Source organism: Bubalus bubalis, chromosome 22, assembly GCF_019923935.1.
Source record: "Bubalus bubalis isolate 160015118507 breed Murrah chromosome 22, NDDB_SH_1, whole genome shotgun sequence".
NCBI classification, from domain to species: domain Eukaryota; kingdom Metazoa; phylum Chordata; class Mammalia; order Artiodactyla; family Bovidae; genus Bubalus; species Bubalus bubalis.
The window spans coordinates 18,806,245-18,828,615 of record NC_059178.1 but is presented as its reverse complement, the minus strand read 5'-3'; the positions used below and the strand labels follow the sequence as shown (position 1 = coordinate 18,828,615).

At 42.9% G+C, this 22,371-nt stretch overlaps 1 protein-coding gene across 6 annotated transcripts in view; it reads left to right on the top strand.

Annotated features, from left to right (window-relative positions):
• Window positions 1-22,371, top strand: part of CEP192 (centrosomal protein 192) — a 76,446-nt gene that overhangs the window by 29,405 nt on the left and 24,670 nt on the right. For 4 of the 6 annotated variants that reach the window (XM_044934817.1, XM_044934818.1, XM_044934820.1 and 1 more), the window contains 16 exons: window positions 3,641-3,812; window positions 4,644-5,559; window positions 6,196-6,344; window positions 7,930-8,160; window positions 12,572-12,697; window positions 12,889-13,032; window positions 13,133-13,196; window positions 13,615-13,754; window positions 13,852-13,944; window positions 14,391-14,509; window positions 15,152-15,328; window positions 16,594-16,684; window positions 16,832-17,008; window positions 19,413-19,673; window positions 19,906-20,021; window positions 21,552-21,661. In XM_044934817.1, the coding sequence (XP_044790752.1) occupies window positions 3,641-3,812; window positions 4,644-5,559; window positions 6,196-6,344; window positions 7,930-8,160; window positions 12,572-12,697; window positions 12,889-13,032; window positions 13,133-13,196; window positions 13,615-13,754; window positions 13,852-13,944; window positions 14,391-14,509; window positions 15,152-15,328; window positions 16,594-16,684; window positions 16,832-17,008; window positions 19,413-19,673; window positions 19,906-20,021; window positions 21,552-21,661 (3,086 nt within the window). The remainder of the gene's footprint in view (window positions 1-3,640; window positions 3,813-4,643; window positions 5,560-6,195; window positions 6,345-7,929; window positions 8,161-12,571; window positions 12,698-12,888; window positions 13,033-13,132; window positions 13,197-13,614; window positions 13,755-13,851; window positions 13,945-14,390; window positions 14,510-15,151; window positions 15,329-16,593; window positions 16,685-16,831; window positions 17,009-19,412; window positions 19,674-19,905; window positions 20,022-21,551; window positions 21,662-22,371) is intronic. The other 2 variants (XM_044934819.1, XM_044934821.1) reach the window with 2 other exon arrangements.

Sequence of the window (22,371 nt, the reverse complement as noted above, 5' to 3'; positions counted from 1 at the left end):
CCTTTTAGTATTTGGAGTCGAGCTTCCTTTTATCAGGAAGGTTTATTATTATTATTATTATTTTAGTTGTTAAAATATTGGTCCTGACCAAATTTTGCTTGACTTCTGCATTTATTTTCTCTTTAATCCTTTCTCTTTTTTTTTTTTCTTTTTTTCATTTTTTCCCCCTTTCTTGAGGCACTTGTTAGAGCCAAAGGAAGTTGCAAAGCTAGTATAGAGAGAGCCTGTGTCCTTCCCCAGCTTCTCTAGTTCTTGCATGGAATCACCACCAGGAACTTGTCCTGGGCATGGTGTGTGGCTAGAATTGTGCCATTTTATCACAGGTGTGAATGTGTGTAACCACCTCCACAGTTCGAGACACAGAGCTTTTCCATCACGATAGTAACGCTTCTTTCTTAATTTCTTTTTCATTTTGTTTGCATTTCACATTTCTGCTTTCTAGATTCCTTTTAGTATTCTCTTTATTGTTTCTTAACTCCTGTGTACTTTCCAATATTATCTTGTTTTCTATGGTTTTTATATTTTTAAATTGTATATACAGGCATTTAATAAAAACTAAGTGCCATATAAAGACTTATTATGTTTTTTTCCCTTCACCGTGCCCTTTACTGCATGATCAGAGACAAAACGCCGGGCTGGCTGCTCTAACACTTGGACCCACTTGTTTTTATCTTGTGTGCCTAAGAAAATACACTCATTCTTTAAGTGTAGGAAACATACCTTAGGGAGATGCCTTAGGGAAATTTTCTCATGAACTTGGCATGTGGTCAGATACTTTGACAACAGCATTGTTGCCCTTTCTAAAGTGACCATGGGTTTGGTGAGCTTCCTCCTCTCTGAGGGTCAGCCACCTGCATCCCCACCGCTCAGCCAGGGCCAGATGGCAGGCTTGGTGGGAAAGAAGGTGGTCACAGCAGGTTCTGAGGTTCATTCTGCTGTCACTTGTCCTCCTTGCTGCTGCCATGCTCTGCGGGTGGGCATGCCACGTCCTCCTGTCCTTTCTGCTGCAGGACAGCCCTTCCTGCCAAGGCCGAACTTCTGGCTCCAGTTTATCTTCCTGCTGTTGCACCTGTGCTTTTCCTGTCATCAGTGTAAGTGTACATGTCTGCGTCTTGTAGTTGCTTTTCTTGGGTTGTGCTCCCTGTGCATGGTGGTCTCTCCCTTTGTTCAGTTCAGTTCCATTGCTCAGTTGTATGTGACTCTTTGCGATCCCATGGACTGCCACATGCCAGGCTTCACTGTCCATCATCAACTCCTGCAGCTTGCTCAAACTCATGTCCCATAGAGTCAGTGATACCATCCAACCATCTCATCCTCTGTCCCCTTGTCCTGCCCTCAATCTTTCCCAGCATCAGGGTCTTTTCCAGTGAGTCAGTTCTTCTCATCTGGTGGCCAAAGTATTGGAGCTTCAGCTTCACATCAGTCCTTCCAATGAATATTCAGGATTGATTTCCTTTAGGATGGGCTGATTTGATCTCCTTGCAGTCCAAGGGACTCTCAGGAGTCTTCTTCAACACCACGGTTCAAAAACATCAATTCTTTGGCGCTCAGCTTTCTTTATGGTCCAACTCTCACATCTATACATGACTGCTGGAAAAACTATAGTGACTAGGCAGAACTTTGTTGGCAAAGTAATGTCTCTGCTTTTTAATATGCTGTCTAGATTGGTCATAGCTTTTCTTCCAAGGAGCAGACGTCTTTTAATTTCATGGCTGCATTTACTCTTCTCCCCTGAGGAGAGTTCATTTCCTGTTCCTCCTGAGATGCCCAGAGCTGGGACTGCCTCTCGGGGCATCCCCACCTGTTTCTTTTTCCTCATCTTCATATCTCTGCATTCTCCCTGGATCATGGAGTAGCCTAGCTGTTCAAGTGTTTACTCAGCATTACTGATTTTCTGCTGTACCAACTATGCTTTTCATGGCTGCCAGTATGAACATTCATTTTGTATTCATTTCTTTTTATTGAAATCCTACTTGTACTTTTGTACTGTAAAATGGCTTTCGTGTTTTTAGTCTTTTTTTTTCTTGTTCTTCCAACTCATATTCATTAAGTTTCTTAACATTCACGGTGAAATGTCGGTCAGAACATTGATCTGTTGAGCAGCCACATCTTTCTGGTGAGAGTGCGTTGTCTGCTGACTGTGCTGCTTGCCAGCACTCCTGCTGCTGGTCTTTAATGTCTACTCACCTTCTGGCAGGACCAGTGTTGCCTTGAGTCTCTGTGTGGCTGGCACCAGTCTGGCATCCTGAATTGCTCTCCTTTTGTTTCTGTGTGTTCTTATAGTTCAGTTCTCATTGCTTGAGGTAATAAAAGCCTCAGTGCTTCTGTTCCTTTTGAACAGAGGAGCTAGACTCAGCATGCACTACAGTACCCAGAACTCTTCTTCCTGCTGCCCCATGTTGTCTGTGTGAGTATGACTGTGTGTGCGTTTGTGCACATGTGTGTGCATGTGCATATAGAACCCACGCAGGTGCATGTGATTCAGGGCTAAAGTGGGCATGAAGCAAGTTGATTAGTATTTTGTTTCCATTGGTTAGAGATTCACTAGTGTTGGGTCAGTACTGTCTTGATTTGGTTGTTGTAAAAATCCAGAATTCAAAATAGGATTTTCTCTCTGTATCCATTGCCCACCTGAGTATTCCAGACTTTGTGGGGGAAAAAAAAGAGGGGGGAGTAAAATTCAGTCCTATTAATTACGGACTTGAAGCTAAGTGGAGGAGTTTGCAGGGGTGCAGCAGCTGTTTGCAAAGGTGGCTTTGATGGTGTTTCCCACCCAGTGTGTCTCCTACCCCTCCTCAAGAGGAAGCCTGGTCCCTCCTCTGTCAGGCTGGCCTGGCTCTGTGCTGGGGATGGATGGAATGTGGAACGTGTATGTGGGATCTTACTATTTATTGCTTACTTTTTTTTTAAACTTAATATATCCTGAACATCTTTCTGAGCCAGTTGGTAGTATTCAGCTGCATGATTTTAAACAGTTGCCCAGTGTTTTATTGTATGTCTGTACCCTAACTGCCATAGCCTCCTTCTCCTATAAGATGCGCTGCTTTAGTACTGATAGTGATGTATGACATATCCTTTTAGTGAATCTCTATAGTTAGCCCTAATTTTTTCCTCAGGACTCATCTCTTGATGTATAGCCCCTGAGTACAGGGGTTTGGCTGTGCCTGCTTGATGATCAGCCAGGAGCTGGGCCCTTTATCTCCCCACCGTGGTGCAGCTCTGCCCATTTCTGTGTACTCATCCACGAGATTCTTGTTTTTGCTTTGCTCTTTGGGGCAGGAGTTGCCGAGTTCTCTGTTCATTGGTCTATATCAGGTCTTCATTAACTGTTGAATGAAAAGCTAACACTGTTAAGGGATTTTATATGGAATTTATTGATGAAACTGCCATGACTTTTTTTTTTTCAGTAGCTTACCAGATAGTTCATTCAATGGGACTATAATTCACAGATTTAGATAAGGGTAAGAAGGTGTAATCAAGGGTAAGAAGAATGAATCCAGGGTTGAGTTGTATATGGCAACTAGGACAGACAGTAGTGAAGGTTGATGGGGTTGTAGGCAAGCAGGAAGGGCTTTCTGCCATGTAGATGATGTTAAGTGAAGGGGTGGACAAGTCCAGACACAGGTATTCTCTCTCCCAGGTGTGCCCTGGAGTCTTTTGGTTCAGCAGCTCAGCCACAGAAGGGCCCCTGTGAGAGGGAGTTGTCCCTGCTGACGTGTCCAGAGGCCAGTGTCAGCAGGCTGACGTATGTGTCTGAGCAGGAGAGCATTAGTCCCTCCATGGCCTCACGTCGTGGCCTTGACGACCGCGAGGTAAGCACTTCTGTCACTTCTTTACTCACACTTACCTCTGAAGTCTTACTGCTATAAGACTCAGACTTGAATTCAGGCCTGACTAATTTTGGTTTCTCTTTTTCCTTTAAAGTAAGTGTGCGTGCGTGCATGCACACATATTTTGCTCAGAGAGCTACTTGTGCTGGGTTGGCATTGCAGGTACACATATTTAGTGTCTGCCCTCAAAAAGCTCTCAGTCTGGTGGAGCACATGAAGACACGCTGTGCAGTGAAGTGCAGTATGGGAGCTTCAGGAGGCAATGGACAGCCTCAGCTGGTAGTGTGTCCAGCAGAGCTCGATGAGGCCTACCTGGAGTCAGGTGTGGGGAAGAGGGAATCACAGAACACACCTGCATTTGATTCATGGCCACACTGAATTGTATACGTGGCGAGAGGAAGGCAGGCCAGGCCGCGATGTCGTAGATGTAAAATTTGGGTGTTTGAAGACATTTAATTACTAAACAAAACTACTTGTTTCTGGTTCTGTAATTGGTAAAAACAGGGAATGTGGTGGTGGTGGTTTAGTCACTAAGTTGTGTCCCCATGGACTGTAGACTGCCAGGCTCCTCTGTCCATGGGATTCTCCAGGCAAGAATACTGGAGCGGGTTGCCAAAAAACAATGCATGCAGATTTTCTAACTCTTAACTCTGCTTTTCACGGCTACAGAAACTACTACCCTTATAGCCTGGTTTTTTTTTAAGAGTCGTGATGTCATGTAGATCTCTGCTCTTTGAGAGTATATCAGCATGGTCTGCATTTGTAATATTCATTTTATCTGTGGGTAATTTCTGAACATTTTCTGTCCCATAGAGTGATATCACCAGTGAGTTGAGCACCACAATTATCCAGTCCAGTCCAGTTCCAGCTCAGGAGCTGGCTGCGGATAAGTTAGGAGAAAAAAGTCCATTTCAAAGTAGAGGAAAAGGAGCATTATCGTATATTATCCAGAAGAACTTGGACACAGAAAAAGTGACTGAAACGACTTCTCTGAGCAGCAGACCTGAAGATGTAAAACTGGACTTTAGCTCCAGTAGACTGCCTTCCTCCAAGAGTGAAAATCGGTCACAGACCAGTGCGACGGGTTTGACCTCAGACCGTGGTGACCTGGAGCAGGTCAGCCTAGCTCTGCAAAGTGAATCCAGCCTCCACCCAGCCACACTGGCCATACCGTGCCTCCCTGTGTCCCGCCAGGCACCTGTGCTCGACGGTGGGCACGTGACTCCTAGAGACACATCAGCTACTGACAGTGAGTTCAGTGGCCAGGGTCCTTATCAGACGTCTGTCCCTTCTGTCCCCTGCACCGAGGGCTGCGGCCCTGCACCCATGAGGCAGCACATGCCCCCCACAGGTCCCGCAGTCTCAATGCGCTATCCCCTTCCCGTGGCTCCGTGTGCCCAGCCGCACTCTGGGGCACTGCCTACAGCGAGCAGTGCCACCCTGCCTCGCTGCCGGGCCTGTGGTGCCACCGCCTGCGGGCTCTCCTGTGGGCTCCCAGGAAGCTGTCACCCTGCCGTTGTGGGAGAGCATGTCCAGCACTCAGTGACTTCAGGCCTCTGCCTGGGACAGGATATCGGCTCAGGGTTGATGGCCTCCTCTTCCCTTTGTAACCTGTACTCTGACACCTTCAGTCAGAACCTTCTGAATGCGGCCAAAGTGCTTCCTGTGCAATCTCTCCATCCAGACTGTGGAATTGAGCCATGGGATTCAGCAGTGGTGTCAGGACTTGGTAAGACCCTTTTACTCTGATGCTGCTTGTTGTTGGTTGCTGTTATTTAAAGGTTGAATTATTTTCTCAATTAGGACCTTAAAACTGATTTGTTTCAAGGAAGTAATGATTAGAGTGAATTTCATGTGAGCTTTTTTCTTTATCCTGAATTTGGAACACGACCATATTTCTGTGCAAGGGTCCCTGAGTAGCCCTGCTGCTGCTAAGTCGCTTCAGTCGTATCCGACTCTCTGCGACCCCGTAGACGGCAGCCCATTAAGCTCCTCTGTCCCTGGGATTCTCCAGGCAAGAACACTGGAGTGGGTTGCCATTTCCTTCTCCAATGCATGAAAGTGAAAAGTGAAAGTGAAGTCGCCCAGTCGTGCCCGACTCTTAGCGACCGCATGGACTGCAGCCTACCAGGCTCCTCCATCCATGGGATTTTCCAGGCAAGAGTACTGGAGTGGGGTGCCATTGCCTTCTCCTGAGTAGCCCTAGAAAAATGTAAAAACTCAGGTAAAACTACTGTCTTTGTCTTTCTGGTTCTGTCTCAGGCTCTGAACTTGGAGTTCTTTTGTTATTTTAATTAAGTTGGGTGTGGTTTTTACTCTGCTTTTTCTCTTTGCTGGGTTTTGATTCTGCTTTTTCTCTTTCCAGGGAGAGTAAGTGTGCCCGAGGAATTGAAGTTTCCTCATGCTTGCTGTGTTGGCATTGCTTCGCAAACTTACCTCAGTGTCCTGAACCCCGCTGACCGCTGGCTGCAGGTCAGCATCGGGGTTCTCAGCATCAGTGTTGACGGTGAAAAGGTGAGCTCCCTGTGTCTTTCTCCTGATTGAGTGGTCACCTTAAGGTTGATCTGGACTTCTTTGCCTACCTTTCCCTTGATGAAGGGAGCTTGTCCCCACCCTGCACTTGACACAGACGTGTTGGAAGGTGTCTTTATCTTGGTTGTTTTGTTGTAGTACTTCTGGTGAAAGTGAAACCTGAGTTTGTTTCTGATATTACCAGGTGTTCCTGTTTATATATTAACCATGATACTTCATTGTCACTTGTTTATAAAATCATGTAAATGTGCTTTTTGTGCTATCCTTTAAATCCCTGACTGGAGCTCTGAGTTCTGGTCTCTGCTGGTTTTTTTCAATGTGATTGAATATAAATTGCTGCATTTATCCAAAAAACCAAAACAAAACCCCCAAAAGAAACAAGTTACTGTTGGGACCCTATACCTGCTTTTGTTAAGTGAATTTATCTGAATGTGTTATTACATGATCTTTTTTTTTTTAATATCTATTTGTTTATTTACTTGGCTGTGTCAGGTCTCCTAACTTGGAATCTTCATTGCATCATGTGGACTCAGTTTCAACACATGGGTTTAGTTGCTTTGAGGCATGTGGGAGCCTAGTTCCTTGACCAGGGATCAAACCCACATGCCTCATATTGCAAGGCAGGCACTCAACCAGTGAACCACCAGGGAGGTCCTTTACATGACCGTTTGAAATGCCTGGAAACACAGTTTCAACACGAGAATAGGAGTCGCTCACATGATCCATCACGGCCACTGACTTCTAGACTCTAGACCCTGCGGGCTTCAGCAAGTGGGGAGGATGGGAAGTACTGTCAGCAACTCCTCACAGACAGATGTTGGTGGGCGGGTTTACTCTTTCCTCTTAGCTCCTAGTGATGACCTTGATTTACCTAATTAATAAGACTGTACCCTCTCTCTTTTTTCCCCGACTCTTCCTCTCTGATCCTGAGGGCAGAGGAAAACAAGTGGCTGGAGAAAGGGTTGAGGGTGAGAGGTGGTGAGAGTGGAGGAGCATGTAGGAGGTAATGTTGTCTCTGGAAGTGGGAGTAAAGAAGATTCTCATTTAGGGTGAGCAGGGAGGGGTTTGAATGAGTCAGAATCGTAAACTTGGAGGCCTGACGAGGAACCTTGGAAATGAGTCTGGACACAGCTGCAGAGACCAGGTACCAGGTAACGTCCAGGGTGAGAGGTGGGTCCTAGGGTGATGTCCAGGGCTGAAAGTGCTGCCATTTCCAGCACCCTTTCAAAGAAAGTGGAGGTAAAAATAACTTGAAAGTCCTTATGGGAGTTCCCTGGCAGTCCTGTAGTTAGTATTTGGCATTTTCATTGCCTCAGCCTGGGTTTAGTCCTTGGTTGGAAAAGGTCCCACGAGCCATGTGACATAGCCAAAAAAAGAAAAAAAAAGTCCTGATAAATTTGACTGGTTTTATTTTTCCAGATATCGAATTATGAGACATAGGTGCTTTTGTAGAGCTAACGTGTAGATTTGGTAGTTTGTGAAAACAGATCTTAAGCTCATTGTTTTTTCCTCCTGATTTTCAGTGTGAAGTTATTTCTTAACAGACCACATGTCTCTTCTTTTTAAGGTGGATTTTTCAGCTTATCCTTGTTTAGTTTTCAAGAATAGAGTCATCATAAGACCTCATGCCACAGAAGAGATTAAAGTGCTCTTCATACCGTCTGATCCCGGGATCTTCCGATGTATATTCAGTGTTGCTTCTTGGCCATTCTCAGCCGACGCAGAGACCGTGGCACAGGCGGAAGCCCTGGCCAGCAGGGTTGTCCTCACTGCCATTGCTGAGACTCCCATGATCGAGGTGACTCTCTGTGAGCGGGTCTTTGTCACACCTGGCATTTTAATGAGGCTGTGTAAACCTTAGAAGTAATATTTGGGTAAAATGAATTTGTGGATGACTGCCAGAAAGTTACAATCAAGCTAAACATTGGCTCTTAATATCTTCTTATTCCAAAATTTAAAATTATTTCTGGGAATTCCCTGGTGGTCCAGTGGTCAGGACTCTGTACTACCGCTGTCAAGGGCATGGGTTCAGTCCCTGGTCAGTGAACTCAGGTCCCACAAGCTGCAGAGCACTGCCCAAAACAAGACACTTAAAATTATTTCTGTTGTTTTACAGAAGCACAGGTATACTTGGTAAGAAGTGTGTAAACAAAGTATAACATTAAACCCAGTTTTCCGGCTGCTTTCCATTCTGTAGTTTGATGTGTGGAGGTAAAGCACCACATTCAGATTCTTTCCTCCAGTTTTTTTCCATACCTGAAAACGTTCCTATTCTACAATCTCCCCTTTTCTGGAAGTGAAAAAAATTAGGTCTAGCCCAGTTGGGACAATGAAGTGCCTTCTGGATAGGAGGCTCCTTAGAACAGTGGCTCTTTACCCTGGACATTGAAATAACTGGGGGTTTTAGGTGCACCCCAATACCTGGTCCCACCCACACCAGCTAATCAGAATCATGGGAGGGGGAGGACATGGCCAAGTAGCAGTGATTTCTAAACCTCACCGGATGATTACAGACTGTAGCATTAGTTAACACATGTGGCTGCACATGCAGTGTCTTATTCTTATTGGTTGTGAGTAGAATCAGAACTAGCACCCTGAACACGATGTGGGAACCAGTGAGGGGGTGGGCTGGGTGCAGAGCAGGACGAGCAGAACATTCTTCCTGGTGATTAGAGACTGAAAGGCCTGTGGTGGAACCTGACGTGAGTTTAGCCACCCTCACTGGGGCTCTGAACTGCTCCCACTGCACCCATTTTGTTCTTTGACTCAGAGAAGCTCTAACTGTGCTTCTGTTTCGAGGTGAGGTATGGGTGGGGTTCCCTGAGGAGGCTGATGAGGACCTTGTGGGCCTCCTTTCTTGCGTGCACATGCTTTTCTTTGTCCTCCCTGGGGCTGTGCTTACTGCCTGGGCTTAGCAGTTTACTTGTCCATGGTGTGGAGAAGGAAGTAGAGTTTGTGGAAGTTCTGTTATTACAACTCTTAGTGATCTTTATATTATGCTTAAGTGGCATTGTATGAATTTTTCAATCAGCTGTGCCATGCTTGTTCCAGGGTAGGGACTCTCAGCTTTGGCACCATTGCCATGTCTGACTGGGTGGTGGTTATGTGGTGGAGGCTGTCATGTACAGTGTGGGGATCTTAGCAGAGCCCTGGTCTCTGCTCACTGGGTGTCAGTAGCATCTGCTTTCCCTTAGTTGTGATGACTTTACCAAATCACCCCTATTTGAGACAGTGTCATTGACTTTCTGTGTTTCAGTACATTCCACTGACCAGGCTTTTGAACCTGTCCTTAAACAGACTACATTTTTTAAAATTTTATTTAAAAAACTTTATTTTTTACTGAAGGATAATTGCTTTACAGAATTTTGTTGTTTTCTATCAAACCTCAACATGAATCAGCCATAGGTATACATAAATCCCTTCCCTTTTGAACCTCCCTCCCATCTCCCTCCTCACCTCACCCCTCTAGGTTGATACAGAGCCCCTGTTTGAGTTTCCTGAGCCATACTGCAAATTCCTGTTGGCTATCTATTTTACATATGGTAATGTAAGTTTCCATGTTACTCTTTCCATACATCTCACCCTCTCCTCCCCTCTCCCCATGTCCATAAGTCTATTCTCCGTCTGTTTCTCTATTGCTGCCCTGTAAATAAATTCTTCAGTACCATTTTTCTAGATTCCATATATATGTGTTAGGATATGATATTTATCTTTCTTTTACTTACTTCACTCTGTATAATAGGTTCTAGTTTCATCCACCTCATCAGAACTGACTCAAATGTGTTCCTTTTTATGGCTGAGTATTATTCCATTGTGTATATGTACCACTTCTTTATCCATTCATCTGTCGATGGACATCTAGGTTGCTTCCATGTTCTAGCTATTATAAATAGTGCTGCAGTGAACAATGATATACATGTGTCCTTTTAAGTTTTGGTTTCCTCAGGGTATATGCCTGGGAGTGGGATTGCTGAGTCATATGGTGGTTTTATTCCTAGCTTTTTAAGGAATCTTCATACCATCTTCCATAGTGGCTGTATCAATTCACATTCCCACCAACAGTTCAAGAGCTTTTCTCCACACCCTCTCCAGCATTTATTGTTGGTAGATGTTTTGATGATGGCCATTCTGACCAGTGTGAGGTGATATCTCATTGTAGTTTTGATTTGCATTTCTCTATTAATGAGTGATGTTGAGCATCTTTTCATGTGTTTGTTAGCCATCTGTATGTCTTCTTTGGAGAAATGCCTGTTTAGGTCTTTTTCCCACTTTTTGATTGGGTTGTTTGTTTTTCTGGTATTGAGTTGCATGAGTTGCTTGTAGATTTTGGAAATTAATCCTTTGTCAGTTGTTTCATTTACTACTATTTTCTCACATTCTGAGGGTTGTCTCTTCACCTTGATTAAAGTTTCCTTTGCTGTGCAAAAGCTTTTAATTTTCATTAGGTCCCACTTGTTTACTTTTGTTTTTATTTCCATTACTCTAGGATGTAGGTCATAGAAGATCTTGCTTTGATTTATGTCACTGAGTGTTCTGCCTATGTTTTTCTCTAAGAGTTTTAAATTCTGGTTTTACATTCAGGCTACATTTTTGTAGCAGAAACAAAAACTAAGTAGTATTTGAGGCTGTCGTGTTTTGACAGGCTTGTGTAAGTCACACTTAGTGGCTTCGTCTGCTCCTTGGAGTCACATGACTCACTTGAAGAAACAGTGATGGCTGTGTCCCAGCCCTAGAGACTGCGATTTCACTGGTCTGGGGTGTCATTTGAGCTCTGAGTCCAGCACACAGACAAGCCTGGGGACCTCAGTGTAAGGGGTGGTTCAGCCTTAGCCCAGTGGAGCAGAGCCTTCCAGGAGGAGTAGTTGGACCTGAAGGTGCAGGAGGATGTGATGGGGGAGCAATGTCCCCACGAGAGGCGGTTCAGGGACTTCACACAGAGGCTGCATCTGTGAGACTGCTCAGTAACCTTCCTGACTTGTTAGAGGCTGTCCCAGGTGGCTGTAGTGAACATGACATTTTATGTGTGCGTGCTTTTATTCTGGCTCTCTGTGGCCGCTTGCTGACATGTGTTCCCTGAGGAAACATGTGAGTGCCTGTTGTTGCTGACGTGCTGTCGTTAGATTGTGAACTCTTTGCTTCCTTCGTGGATGTGAAGTTCCAGTTTTGACTCTCCTGCTTATGTTGACTGTGGTGTTGAGCATCGTTTCTTATGTCTGTCGGCTGTCCTGGCCTCCTTTTCTCTGAACTGCCTATTCATATTTCTTGCCAGTTTTTATTTATTTTTGAATGTCTTTATAAATTTTTGTAGATGTTCTTTGTATTCTGGAGTATAAATCCCTGCCAGTAGTTATGCTTTGTGATTATTTTCTCCCATTTCTTGGTTCTTCAACACTAGGGACTTTTTCCCCCCTTTCGTTGTGCTGAAATTTTCAGTATAACCTAGTTAGCCAAGAACCTATCTCCCACACATAAAACAAGGCTTGATTTTCTTCTCCCCCAGAAAAGTAACCCTTGGAAAAGTGCTTCAAATTCACTTCTTGAGGGTCAGTGTTAGCTTTCCTGTGACCATGTGAATGGGTGTCTGTGTGGAATGCTCAGTAAAGTCACTTGATAGAACTAGTTTTTAAAAAAAGTGGGGGAGACTGAGAAATTGAAGCAGATCCAGGGATTATTCCTGGTGCTTTGTAAATGTTGGATGTTATACATTCACCTTTTAGATTCCACTCTTAAGAAGCAGTGTGGTAAGTGGTCAGGTGAGAGGTCTGGAGTATCACATGCAGAATCAGCCAGGGCAGCTTCCTGTGTTCTGTGAAGGAGGACTTCTCTTGGAACCGTGTCCAGTGATAGCATTGCCTGGAGATTTGAGGAGTGCCGTGGGTTCAGTGTGGATGCACATGGAGACTTGGCTTTGTGGTAACGTGAAGGCAGCACTACATCCATGGTAGTGAAGAGCCTAAGGGCTTGACTAGCAGTCTTCTCAAAGCAGCCTCAGCTTAGCTGTAACTTTGTTCTGTGTAGTATATTTGGGTACATGGACTACATTAAAAAAATTTTTTTTTTTGGTAGAAAGTAGCAATTGTAAAGTAGCCCTTGGAATTTCAGGTAAGCTTACTGTTAATACTGACTATTTGGGCTAGAAGGTCAGTGATATAAACTGTCATATTTAGTAATATATTGTTTCTGTAAATCCCTTTTTCCCCCATAATTAGGTAGAAACAGAAAAGAAGGGTGTTCTTGATTTTGGCGACTTGACTTACGGAAGCTGGAAAGCTTTGCCTCTAAAACTGGTGAACAAGACACATGCCAACATCCCCATCAGACTGATTATCAGTGCTGTAAGTACGCTGCTCATGAGGGATCTTTCACAGAGTTTCGTGGACAAGTGTTGTAGGTACAGCTGGTAGCATCCTTGGCTGACTTCTGTCAAGAATGTCAGTGTTTTTGTTAAGGCTCTGTGAATAGATGTAGCCTCCCACCAGCACGACACCATTGGCTCTGCTGAAGTAGCCCCTCCCGTTTCTGACAGAATGCTGTGGCCTGGCGCTGCTTCACCTTTTCCAAGGAGCCCATCCACGCAGCTCTGAGAGCATTGCCTTATGCCCACGCGATCGCGCAGCTGGCTGCCCCATCAGTGATCAACCACATGATGCCTGCCAGTGACGATGGACAGGTAACTGGGAGGTGGAGGGACTGGTTTAGAATTAAGAAGGAAGTCAAGTTCCAAACTACTTTTCTTTCACTATATATGCAAAAATTTTTTTATTTTACAGGATCCAGAATTTCTGGTAATTTGGGTTCTTTTCCATAGTCCAAAGAAACAGATCACTTCTTCAGGTATCATGTTTACATTTTATGGTATTTGCTTTACTCTGTAGCTAAATAAACTGGCAAGTTGAGGCTTATTTTTTCCTTCAGTGAATGTGTCAGATGTTCCCTGTAATTTGTCAGATATTTTATGATGTTTTAAAATTGGGCAGACAGCATGCTATTTTGGGTCAAACCCATCCAAATGTGGGTAACCTAAGCATGTACCACTGAAGACCTTTTGGGATCTTTTGTCTTAACTGATGTTATCTCATCTGTCAGATATTTTCTTCCTTTTTCTCCTTCACGCATTTCTGTTTCTTTCTGAGTTCGTTAAAAAGTCATTTCACTTAAGATTTTTTGTACCCCCAAGGGCATAGTGTTGGACCATGTGTGGCATTTAGGATTAAATAACTGTTGTCTGAACTAAAAGAATGACCTTTTATAGAGATTCTAGACTCAGCAGAAGAATTTTTGGCAAGAGTCGATATAGAAGTTGATAGTCCAAACCCCACACCAGTCATTAAAAGCATCAGTCTTCGAGCAAGAACAGGAATTGCCCGCATCCATGCCCCAAAAGACCTCCAGGTACCCTGGGCTCCTCCCTTTGCTGTTACCATATGTCCACATTGATTCCATGCTAAGTATGATATTTAAAAAATGCCTGCTTTATTCCGTCCCCTAGACTCTGCACTTGTTTGCCAGTGTGGCTTCCTCAGCAAGGCAGTACTTACCTCTGAAAAATGCTGGGAATATTGATGTCCACCTGGATATCAAGGTAAGAATTTGCATTGGAGATGGTAGCTTATTCTCTTGGACTGAGATGATCAGTGACCCCCTCGGGTTCTGAAGGTTGCTGTCCGCCAACCTTGTCTGAGGCTAGGGAGGTGGCAGGATCAGGAGAAAGAATCAGAGCTAGTGTTGCCCGAGCATAAGGCAGATGACAAAGAACTTCAGCTGGGATGCTTTACATTGTACACACAAGAACTAAGCCCCAGATTAGTTCCTGAAGACATGTTACCCTGTAGCTGGTGGGATGGAGGACAGGATCCACGTGTGTAGATGTCACTTATGATATGTTTGGGTGTGTGAGGGGGTGTTCGCAGTCAGGAAGTAAGGATGGGCGGGGCTCTGGTGGACAAGGAGGAGGGAAGATGTATGGTCGTCAGTGGGAGACAAGGGCATGGATGCGTGAAACCTGTGACTTATTACATCAACATTTAGATCCCAGATCAAGGAAGTCACTTTTCAGTGGACCCAGAGAAACTATTCCTTAAACCTGGAGAAGAGCATGAAGTTATAGTTTCATTTTCTCCAAAGGATCCCATGGGCTGTGAGGAAAGGTAATGTAAAGCTGTTCACCATGGCGAGTTTGTGCTCTAGTCTGTGGCTAGGAGGACAGAGAACATGCTTCACTTCCTGTGGCAGACAGCACAGCTCTTTCCTTTTGCCACAGACTTTCTTTCTCTTCACTGAAAATCTCCTTGTAAACCAACTGACTAGAAAGTAAGAAATCACTATTTTCAAATATATTTGAAAGTATTACTGTGTTTCTCACTAACCTCTCCTCTCCAAGGACACCATCCATTGACCTTGTCTGTTGTTAAAGATATTTCCCCACTCCTTCTCCAAATCCTGAGTGAATATCACCGTACACTGGTCAGAGCATCCTTGTCTCTGGCTTGTGAACTTGCCTGGTACATATAGCTTAGCCCAGCCCCCTCCTGCCTGGGCAGAATCTCCACCCAGAGGCTTTCCTCAGCCCTACCCGGATTCCTCGCCTGTGAACTCCTTTCCTCTGTACTCAGGCACGTGCCTGTCTCCTTCCCCACTGGCTTCCTCCTCTGGGACATCAGCTCTGAGGAAGGGCGTGTGTTGTGTCCTCAGCACCCAGCTCAGGCTCTTGGATAAAGGAAGCGGGTAGGACAGTAGTTGCTGAAAGAATTGAGTTCTGAACACTGAACTTAGATGGTTTTCTTTGCTAGGATCTTGAAAATATTCGTGCAGCCATTTGGCCCTCAGTATGAAGTGATGTTAAAAGGTGAAATAGTTTCTTCGGGAAATAGGCCTCTGGCACCTGAATCTCTCACCTCAGATATTCCTTCGATTTTATCCAACAAGCAGTTTCTGGCCTGGGGAGGTGTCCCCCTCGGTAGAACACAGTGAGTATGCACAGCAGCTGTCATCAGCGACTACTATTCTTCGCTGTCTCCATGACGACCATGTTCACGTTCTTAGAACTGAAATAAAACTATCTTATATTCAGTATTCATCCTACCATGAATTCATATCATTTTTCATGTTTTTAAAATACAAGCCAAAAAAATTAGGTTTCAGTTTTCTTAAGCTCTTTGGTGAATTCTCTGCTGATGACCAAACTTAGGCAGCTACAAGTATCTTGGTTCCTTCTCTGGAAAGCACTGGGGGCCAGTGGGAAGAAGGTTAACAGCAATGTTGCCTCTTAGAGGCCTTTACGGTCCAACTGGTGAAGAGTGGTTTTCCGTGGGCAGCTCTAGTGAAAGCACTCTCAGCTAGACTCCTGCATTGTCCTGCATGGCCCTGGGTTTTAGGACCGTCTTCCCCAGCGGCTCCTGTGCCCATGCAGCCAGTCCATCTCTGAACATTGCACTTGGTTTTAATTAGCTTTGTTTTTATGAAAAAAATTTTTTTCTGCAAGTCTTTTCCAGGCAGAGTACCTGTGGAAGGCTTTTCTTGGGTGTGCTAATAACCAAAGGTCTTTGATTTTACTCTGAGGTTAATTAAACTCAGCAGCATTTCCTTTTTAATACAGGTACACAAGGCATAGACCGCAGCTTAGATAATTTAACTGTTAATTTTCAAAATTTGTGTAAAATAGAGGTTTATTCATGTATTTTCTCTTCTCCAGTGAAGAGAGAATGCATGTATTTGCAGAGGCTGGAGGATTTTCATACTGCCAGCCAGCTGCAGTGCTACTTGCATTGTAAGTTTTTTAAAAGTTAGGTTAATTGCAGTATGCTGTTTAAAAGACTACTTTATGCAGATGAACCTCTTAAAGTAAAAAATCTGTACAATGTGCTTAGGACCCTTGTTTCCATGAAAGGTAGGTTTTGGAGCTAAGCAAGGTCTTGACTAAATGAAATAGTTCATCTGTATTTTCTGATGACTATTTTGTAAAACAGATAATTCCTACACATAGAGTGTGGGTAATAAGGGAAGCTAAGGAGCTGTAACAGGAGAGATTAAACTGAAAGTCCACTCCAATGTGGTGAGTCTTGAGTGCACGTTCTCAGAAATGCGGAATACCAGGACTGTGGACCGCCACCCACGTGGCTTAAGCAGTCCGTCTGCCTCAATGCATTGCAGTCGGTTTTAACTGGTTTTGCTTTTATGATCGTAGCAGCATCCATGGAAGAAAACCACATTTTAAATGTGCCATTGTTTCTAGGCTTCAGAAACTAGCTTTAAGAAACAATTCTGCGTCTACAGCCCAGCATTTACGCCTGCTTGTCAGAGGACAAGACCAGGACTGCTTTCAGGTTTGTGGAGTACACAGCTCTGTTCTGTGTCACGTTCTTTTATGTTCAGGCTGTCTTGCGTTGTTCGTCCTTGAAGAGTCTGTGTTACTGGCATGTTTTGTTTGTGCTGCTGCTCTGTCTTATGCAGAGGTTGTTTTTGAATTGTAGCTGCAGCACACTTTTGGCTCAGAAGAGCGATTGACCAGTAACTGTGAGGTCAGGATTCGTCCAAAAGAAGACATTTATATCTCCGTGTTATTTGCACCTACTCGCCTGTCTTGTATGTTGGCCAAACTCGAAATTAAACAACTTGGAGTTCGATCACAACCAGGTGTTAAGTTCACGGTAAGATAATTCTAACTGCTATTTTTTCTCCCATGGAGTTTATGATGTAAAACTATTGGTTAAATATTGGTAAATAATATGTACTCTTTTTTAAGTCAAAATATGTGATTGGTTACCTAGATTTACAGACAGATTAGAGAGTAATTATATACCTTGTAGAATTGTCCATTTTAAAAGTAGCCGCCGTAGTAATCCTGTAAAATAGGTCTTGTCTATTTCATTTCGATTTGAACTTCTCAGGAATCCATTGTTGGGTTAAGTCCAGATTGAACTGTTTAAGTTGTTGATTTTCCAAGTAACAGTTCTTCTTTCAGTTCAGCAGGGTGTCTCCTGACATTACTTGTTAGACTGTTCTGTACACTAGGGATACACAGACAGGAGTTTTCTGTGTTGTTTCTTCCCAGCATAATTTCAGAAGATTTCAAGTCATTTCTTTAGCTAGATTCAGGGCGTTAAGAGAGAAAAGTGATAAACCCTGGAGGGGAGGAAAGAGGGACAAGGTAGTTGGATGAAATCTAAGCTCTGTGAAAGCAGCTCAGAACTGAGCAGCTACTTGGCAGTGGAGCTGGGACTGCAAAGCTGGTCTTTGCCCTGGTATCACAGAGGAAATGTGGAAAAGTCACAAGATTAACACCACCTAAAGGTGTTTTAAAAAGAATAGATACTTTTGGCAAATCTAACTATATTGGATGCTGGAGGTGGACACATGCTCTGTGGAGTTCTTCATGTGGCCTCATGAGCTGTGATGTGCAGAGCAGCCTGCAGAGTGGTGGTTCTCAGCCACCAAGGCACACTTGGTGGTTTCTGGAGACATTTGTGGTTTTCACAGTTAGACTTTTGGTAGCTGATGAGTGGAGGCCAGGGGTGTGGCCAGACACTCCCACAGTGCACAGGCCACCCCACATCAGATGGCCCAGCCCAGGGTCCACTGTGCCAAGGTTGACGACTCTGCTCTAGTTGGGTTTTTATTTTAGTTTAGTTTTGGCTGTGTAGGCTTGAGGGATCTTAGTTCCCTCAATGATCGAACCCGGTCCCCCAGCAGTGGCAGCACAGAGTCCTAACCACAGGACCACCAGGGAAGTCCCTGAGAAGCCTGCTCTAGAGCAGATTTCTGGTTGAATCTTTGGGTCTGTGAGCATTACTCAGATTTCATTTTATTTAATCTTTCTTCATCTTTTAACCTTTTAGTCAATAGTCATTTGTGACTTCTTAGACTTTGAAAATACAGGAAGAATACTCGTATTGAGTGTTTTCAAAAGCTGATTCTCCTTGTTGTTTTCTAGCTTCTTATATAAGATTTACTGGCAAGTTTCTATGGGAAAAGAAAAATTAGAAATATTTCTGGCTCTTGGAACCAACAGAGCTCACCATGGATGAGGTGGACTTGGCAGGAGTTCAGATCTGAAGCCCTTTAAATGCTGTTAATTTTTACTACAAGGCAGGCAATACTGAGTTTTCATCAGCCTGAGTTTAATTTTTCAAAATGTTATTGTATTTAATACATAACAACTTGAAATAAGCTACTGATGTTTTCAAGTTTGCAAAGGATTCTTTGGAATTTATTTTAATAATTAGGAATGAAAGAGCATATTTAATGGAGTGCATTTAAAGAGTTTGAAAAGTTTGTATCCTTGTAGGGTGCCTGTTTCCTGCACTCCTATTTATAGAGTCTGTTTTGTGACTCCTATTTCCTGGTGGTGCTGCACCCCTGGGAGCCCCATGGCTCAGAGTGCCTGGTCTACCCTGGAGCCTCCACTCTGCACCCCCATGGCCAGGCTGGCTGTCCCCTGAGGCCCATTTGAGTTCTGGCTTCTCTTTGGCACACTCCTGACTCTGCTGGACCAAAAGTTAACAAGAGTATATGCTCATAGATTTTTCTCCCCCCAAAACTTTTCATGTTGGAAATTTAAAATTACTGGAAATTTGAAAGAATTACTTGGCAAACATTCACATACACTTCCCCTTAGATTCTGCACTTAACACGGTGCTGTATTTCTTCTGTCACATATTTAACCATCTTATCAATTTATCTTTTTTATGCATTTCAAGATAAATTTAAATATCAGTGTCTTTCATGCTGAACACTTCTTAAGCAAGCATATCAATACTAATCTTATTTTTCCTTTGTCATCTAAGCTTGGTTTCTGTAACAGTGAGAAATAATTATTCTTGGGATATGGGAAGGTAAATAATTTTGCACCTCTTTGGTTCGTTTTTCTCTTAAAGCAGAGTCTTTACTATAGATAGGGCTTGATTGGCAGTGAGGTAACTATTAGCCAAAGTACACAAAGATGAATAATTTTAATTTCAGTAAATCCGTCTCATTGTCTTCTCTGACTGTAATTTGATCTTCTGTTTTCTGCTTACATAAAAATAATTCCAGATGTTTGTATTCTGTTTTTAGATACCTTTGTCTGGATATGGAGGCACAAGTAACCTCATTTTGGAAGATGTTAAAAAATTATCTGACAATTACATGGTAACAGTGAATGACTTAGTGCCTGGCCAGGAAAGTAGAATTGTTATTTCTGTCCGTAACACTGGCTCTCGAGCAGCTTTTGTTAAAGCTGTAGGTTTTAAGGATTCTCAGAAAAAAGTTTTGCTGGATCCTAAAGTATTAAGGATTTTTCCAGACAAATTTGTGCTGAAGGAGAGAACACAGGAAGTAAGTATGAAAGTATCTGCACTAAAAATACAAGCTCATTTTTAGGTTAAAGTAAAAATTATATATTTTATGGCTAAAGCTAACATCTTATTTGAAAGGAATATAGGATCTTATCTGATCTTGGAGGTGCTGTTTATGTGCATCAGTGTCTGCAGCCACTGTTTGTGTTCCTGTGACATTTATTCAGAGTGAAATATTTAATATTCACTCCTGATTTTTTTCTTGGCATCAGGATGTTACTATAATATATAATCCATCAGACAGAGAAAGCAGTTGTAAAACCACCACAGAACTGTCAACTATATACTTTTTTGGTGGAGATGAAATTTCACGTCAGCAGTATCGAAGGTGGGTTACTTACCTTACACCATGACGGGGAGCATTCATGGAAGTATTGAAGACTTAACACTGGTTGGGATTTGTAATTTATGGAAGACGTTTTACTACTTATTAGTAAACTGGCAGATGAACAGTTTTGGTAAAATTTGTGTGGCCAATAAGCTACCTGTAGGAGAGATAAAGGTAGAAATAGCTCGTCTCCAGGTTTCCTTGCACTGAGTGTCCTTTTCTAAACATATATAGTGGCTTCTGCTCCTTTGTTCAGATAGGACCTTGGACTTCATCCTTGGACCATCTTGGTAATGATGGCAGATCAGTTTCTGAAAAGATTTAAAAACTACTGGAAGAAAGTATATTGTGTAAACACACCTGACATGGAACAGTTCTGAGAGTGTTGAGAATTATTTGAATGCATCAAGCTGTATTTTAGACATTGTAGGGTGTTTAATTACTTAAAACTTGTGCTTCTAAAAAAATTTAGTACACCAATTTAAATGTAGTTTTATATGCTGGCATGTTGTCAAATTTTTATTTAGGTCTAAGTATGATTTAGACTTACTTATGAGTTGAAATCAGAGTTCTTATGTCACAAAATCTTTTTCCTTGCCTAAAGCTGAGTATGCGTTGAGTGGATGGAGGTCATGCCAATTCATGGTTCACGGGAAGTTACTGCCTCCCGGGAGGGTGGTGTGTGTGCGGGCCAGTCTCGCTTTCTTCCTGTGCATTGTGTTGTGCTGTGTTTTCTGCCGATACACAGTTCAGGAAACTGTACTCTCAGTCTGTGGAGGACTATTAGAATGTTGAAACAAGTGTTTAGTATTGAGTTAGTACATAATAATAACACAGACCAAATGTGAAGGGTTCAACTTGGAATGTGGTTTTGTCTCTCAGTTGAGTATTTTAGAAATAGAAACTGACATTTGGAGAAATTAGATCACAGTTTTTTGGTTTTTTTCCCTTTCTCTCTATTGGAGTATAGAAATCAGTGTCCTGCTCTATAAATCCTTTTTGCCATTAATTTATGGTAATGAGATTTCTTTTGTTTGTGAACTCAGTTTTGTAGAGAAATTCACTTTTCAGTTCTGTCACCTCAAAAGTCTCTAGAACAAGTCAGACAGACTGACAGAATTACATGGCAATTTAAATGTTTTCTTTTGATGCATTATTTGTATCATATTCTTGGCGTGTTTTTTCCTGAGACAAATTTCTAACTGACCAAATTATCACAAGTATTGTAAATGCATGACTTGAAAAGAATCTAATTTTTCTTCTTTCTGCTCTTCTGTCAGAGAGTTGTTGTTTTAACGTGTTTACCTGAAAATGATGATGTATATATACCACCATGTATAGCTTTTAAGGGAATGTCCAAAACAAGTTTTCTGTTTAAAATTACGTATATTGTGAACTAAGGCATAATATCTATTTTTCTAATGCACCATGATGTCAGTGGGATTTGCCAGTCATTGCCAGATGTATGAATAAAATCTAATGAAGGTTTTTTGTCTGTAAAACGCCTTTGAATAAAATCTCTACTGACAGAGCCGTGCTGCACATGCCAGAGGTGAGAGAGCGGGTCCTACCCAGTCAGAGTGTGCTGCACAGCATCGACTTCACAGAAGCATTTCAGGACGAGCTGCTTGTAACTGAAGGTGGGAATTTTCGTGTATTTTATTTTATTTTAAATTTATTTTCTTATTTGGCTACGTTGAGTCTTAGTTGCAGTGTGTATGATCTTTTGTTGCAGTGTACGGGTTCTCTAGTTATGGCTCCAGAGCATGCGGGCTTAGTTGCTCTACAGCATGTGGAATCTTCATTTCCTAACCAGGGATCGAACCTGCATCCCCTGCGTTGCAAGGTGGATTCTTAACCATCAGACCATCGGGGGAGTCCCTCAATATATTTTAGATCTTCTGGGTTCAGTGATGTGATATAAGGAAGAAGTGTTTGGTTTAGGTGTGATGTCAGGCTGAATTAGTCACAGCTCTGCTGTATGACTTCGGACAGATTACATCACTGAAATTCAGTTTCCTTAGCTATAAAATGAGAGGAATAATATTTGTATTGTCTGCACAGAGTTCTTGTGAACTCTTGTGAGTTCAGATGAGAGAGCTTTGCCTTGTAAATGTTAGATATTAATATGTTATTGCACTTAGTGTTTGGGTGGACTTGTGGGCAGAGAATGGTCATGATTAAACTCAAGTTATTACTGCTTAAGGTTTCATGATTTCACACTTATGCTCATTTTGAGATTTCTCTGCTCTTGTGCTGGGTGTGCAGTTTTTGGAGGATGTGATTGTGGTTGAGTGACTCTAATCTAGATATTTAGACCTGTTTGAGCTGAACAGTTCAAGTGTTTAGT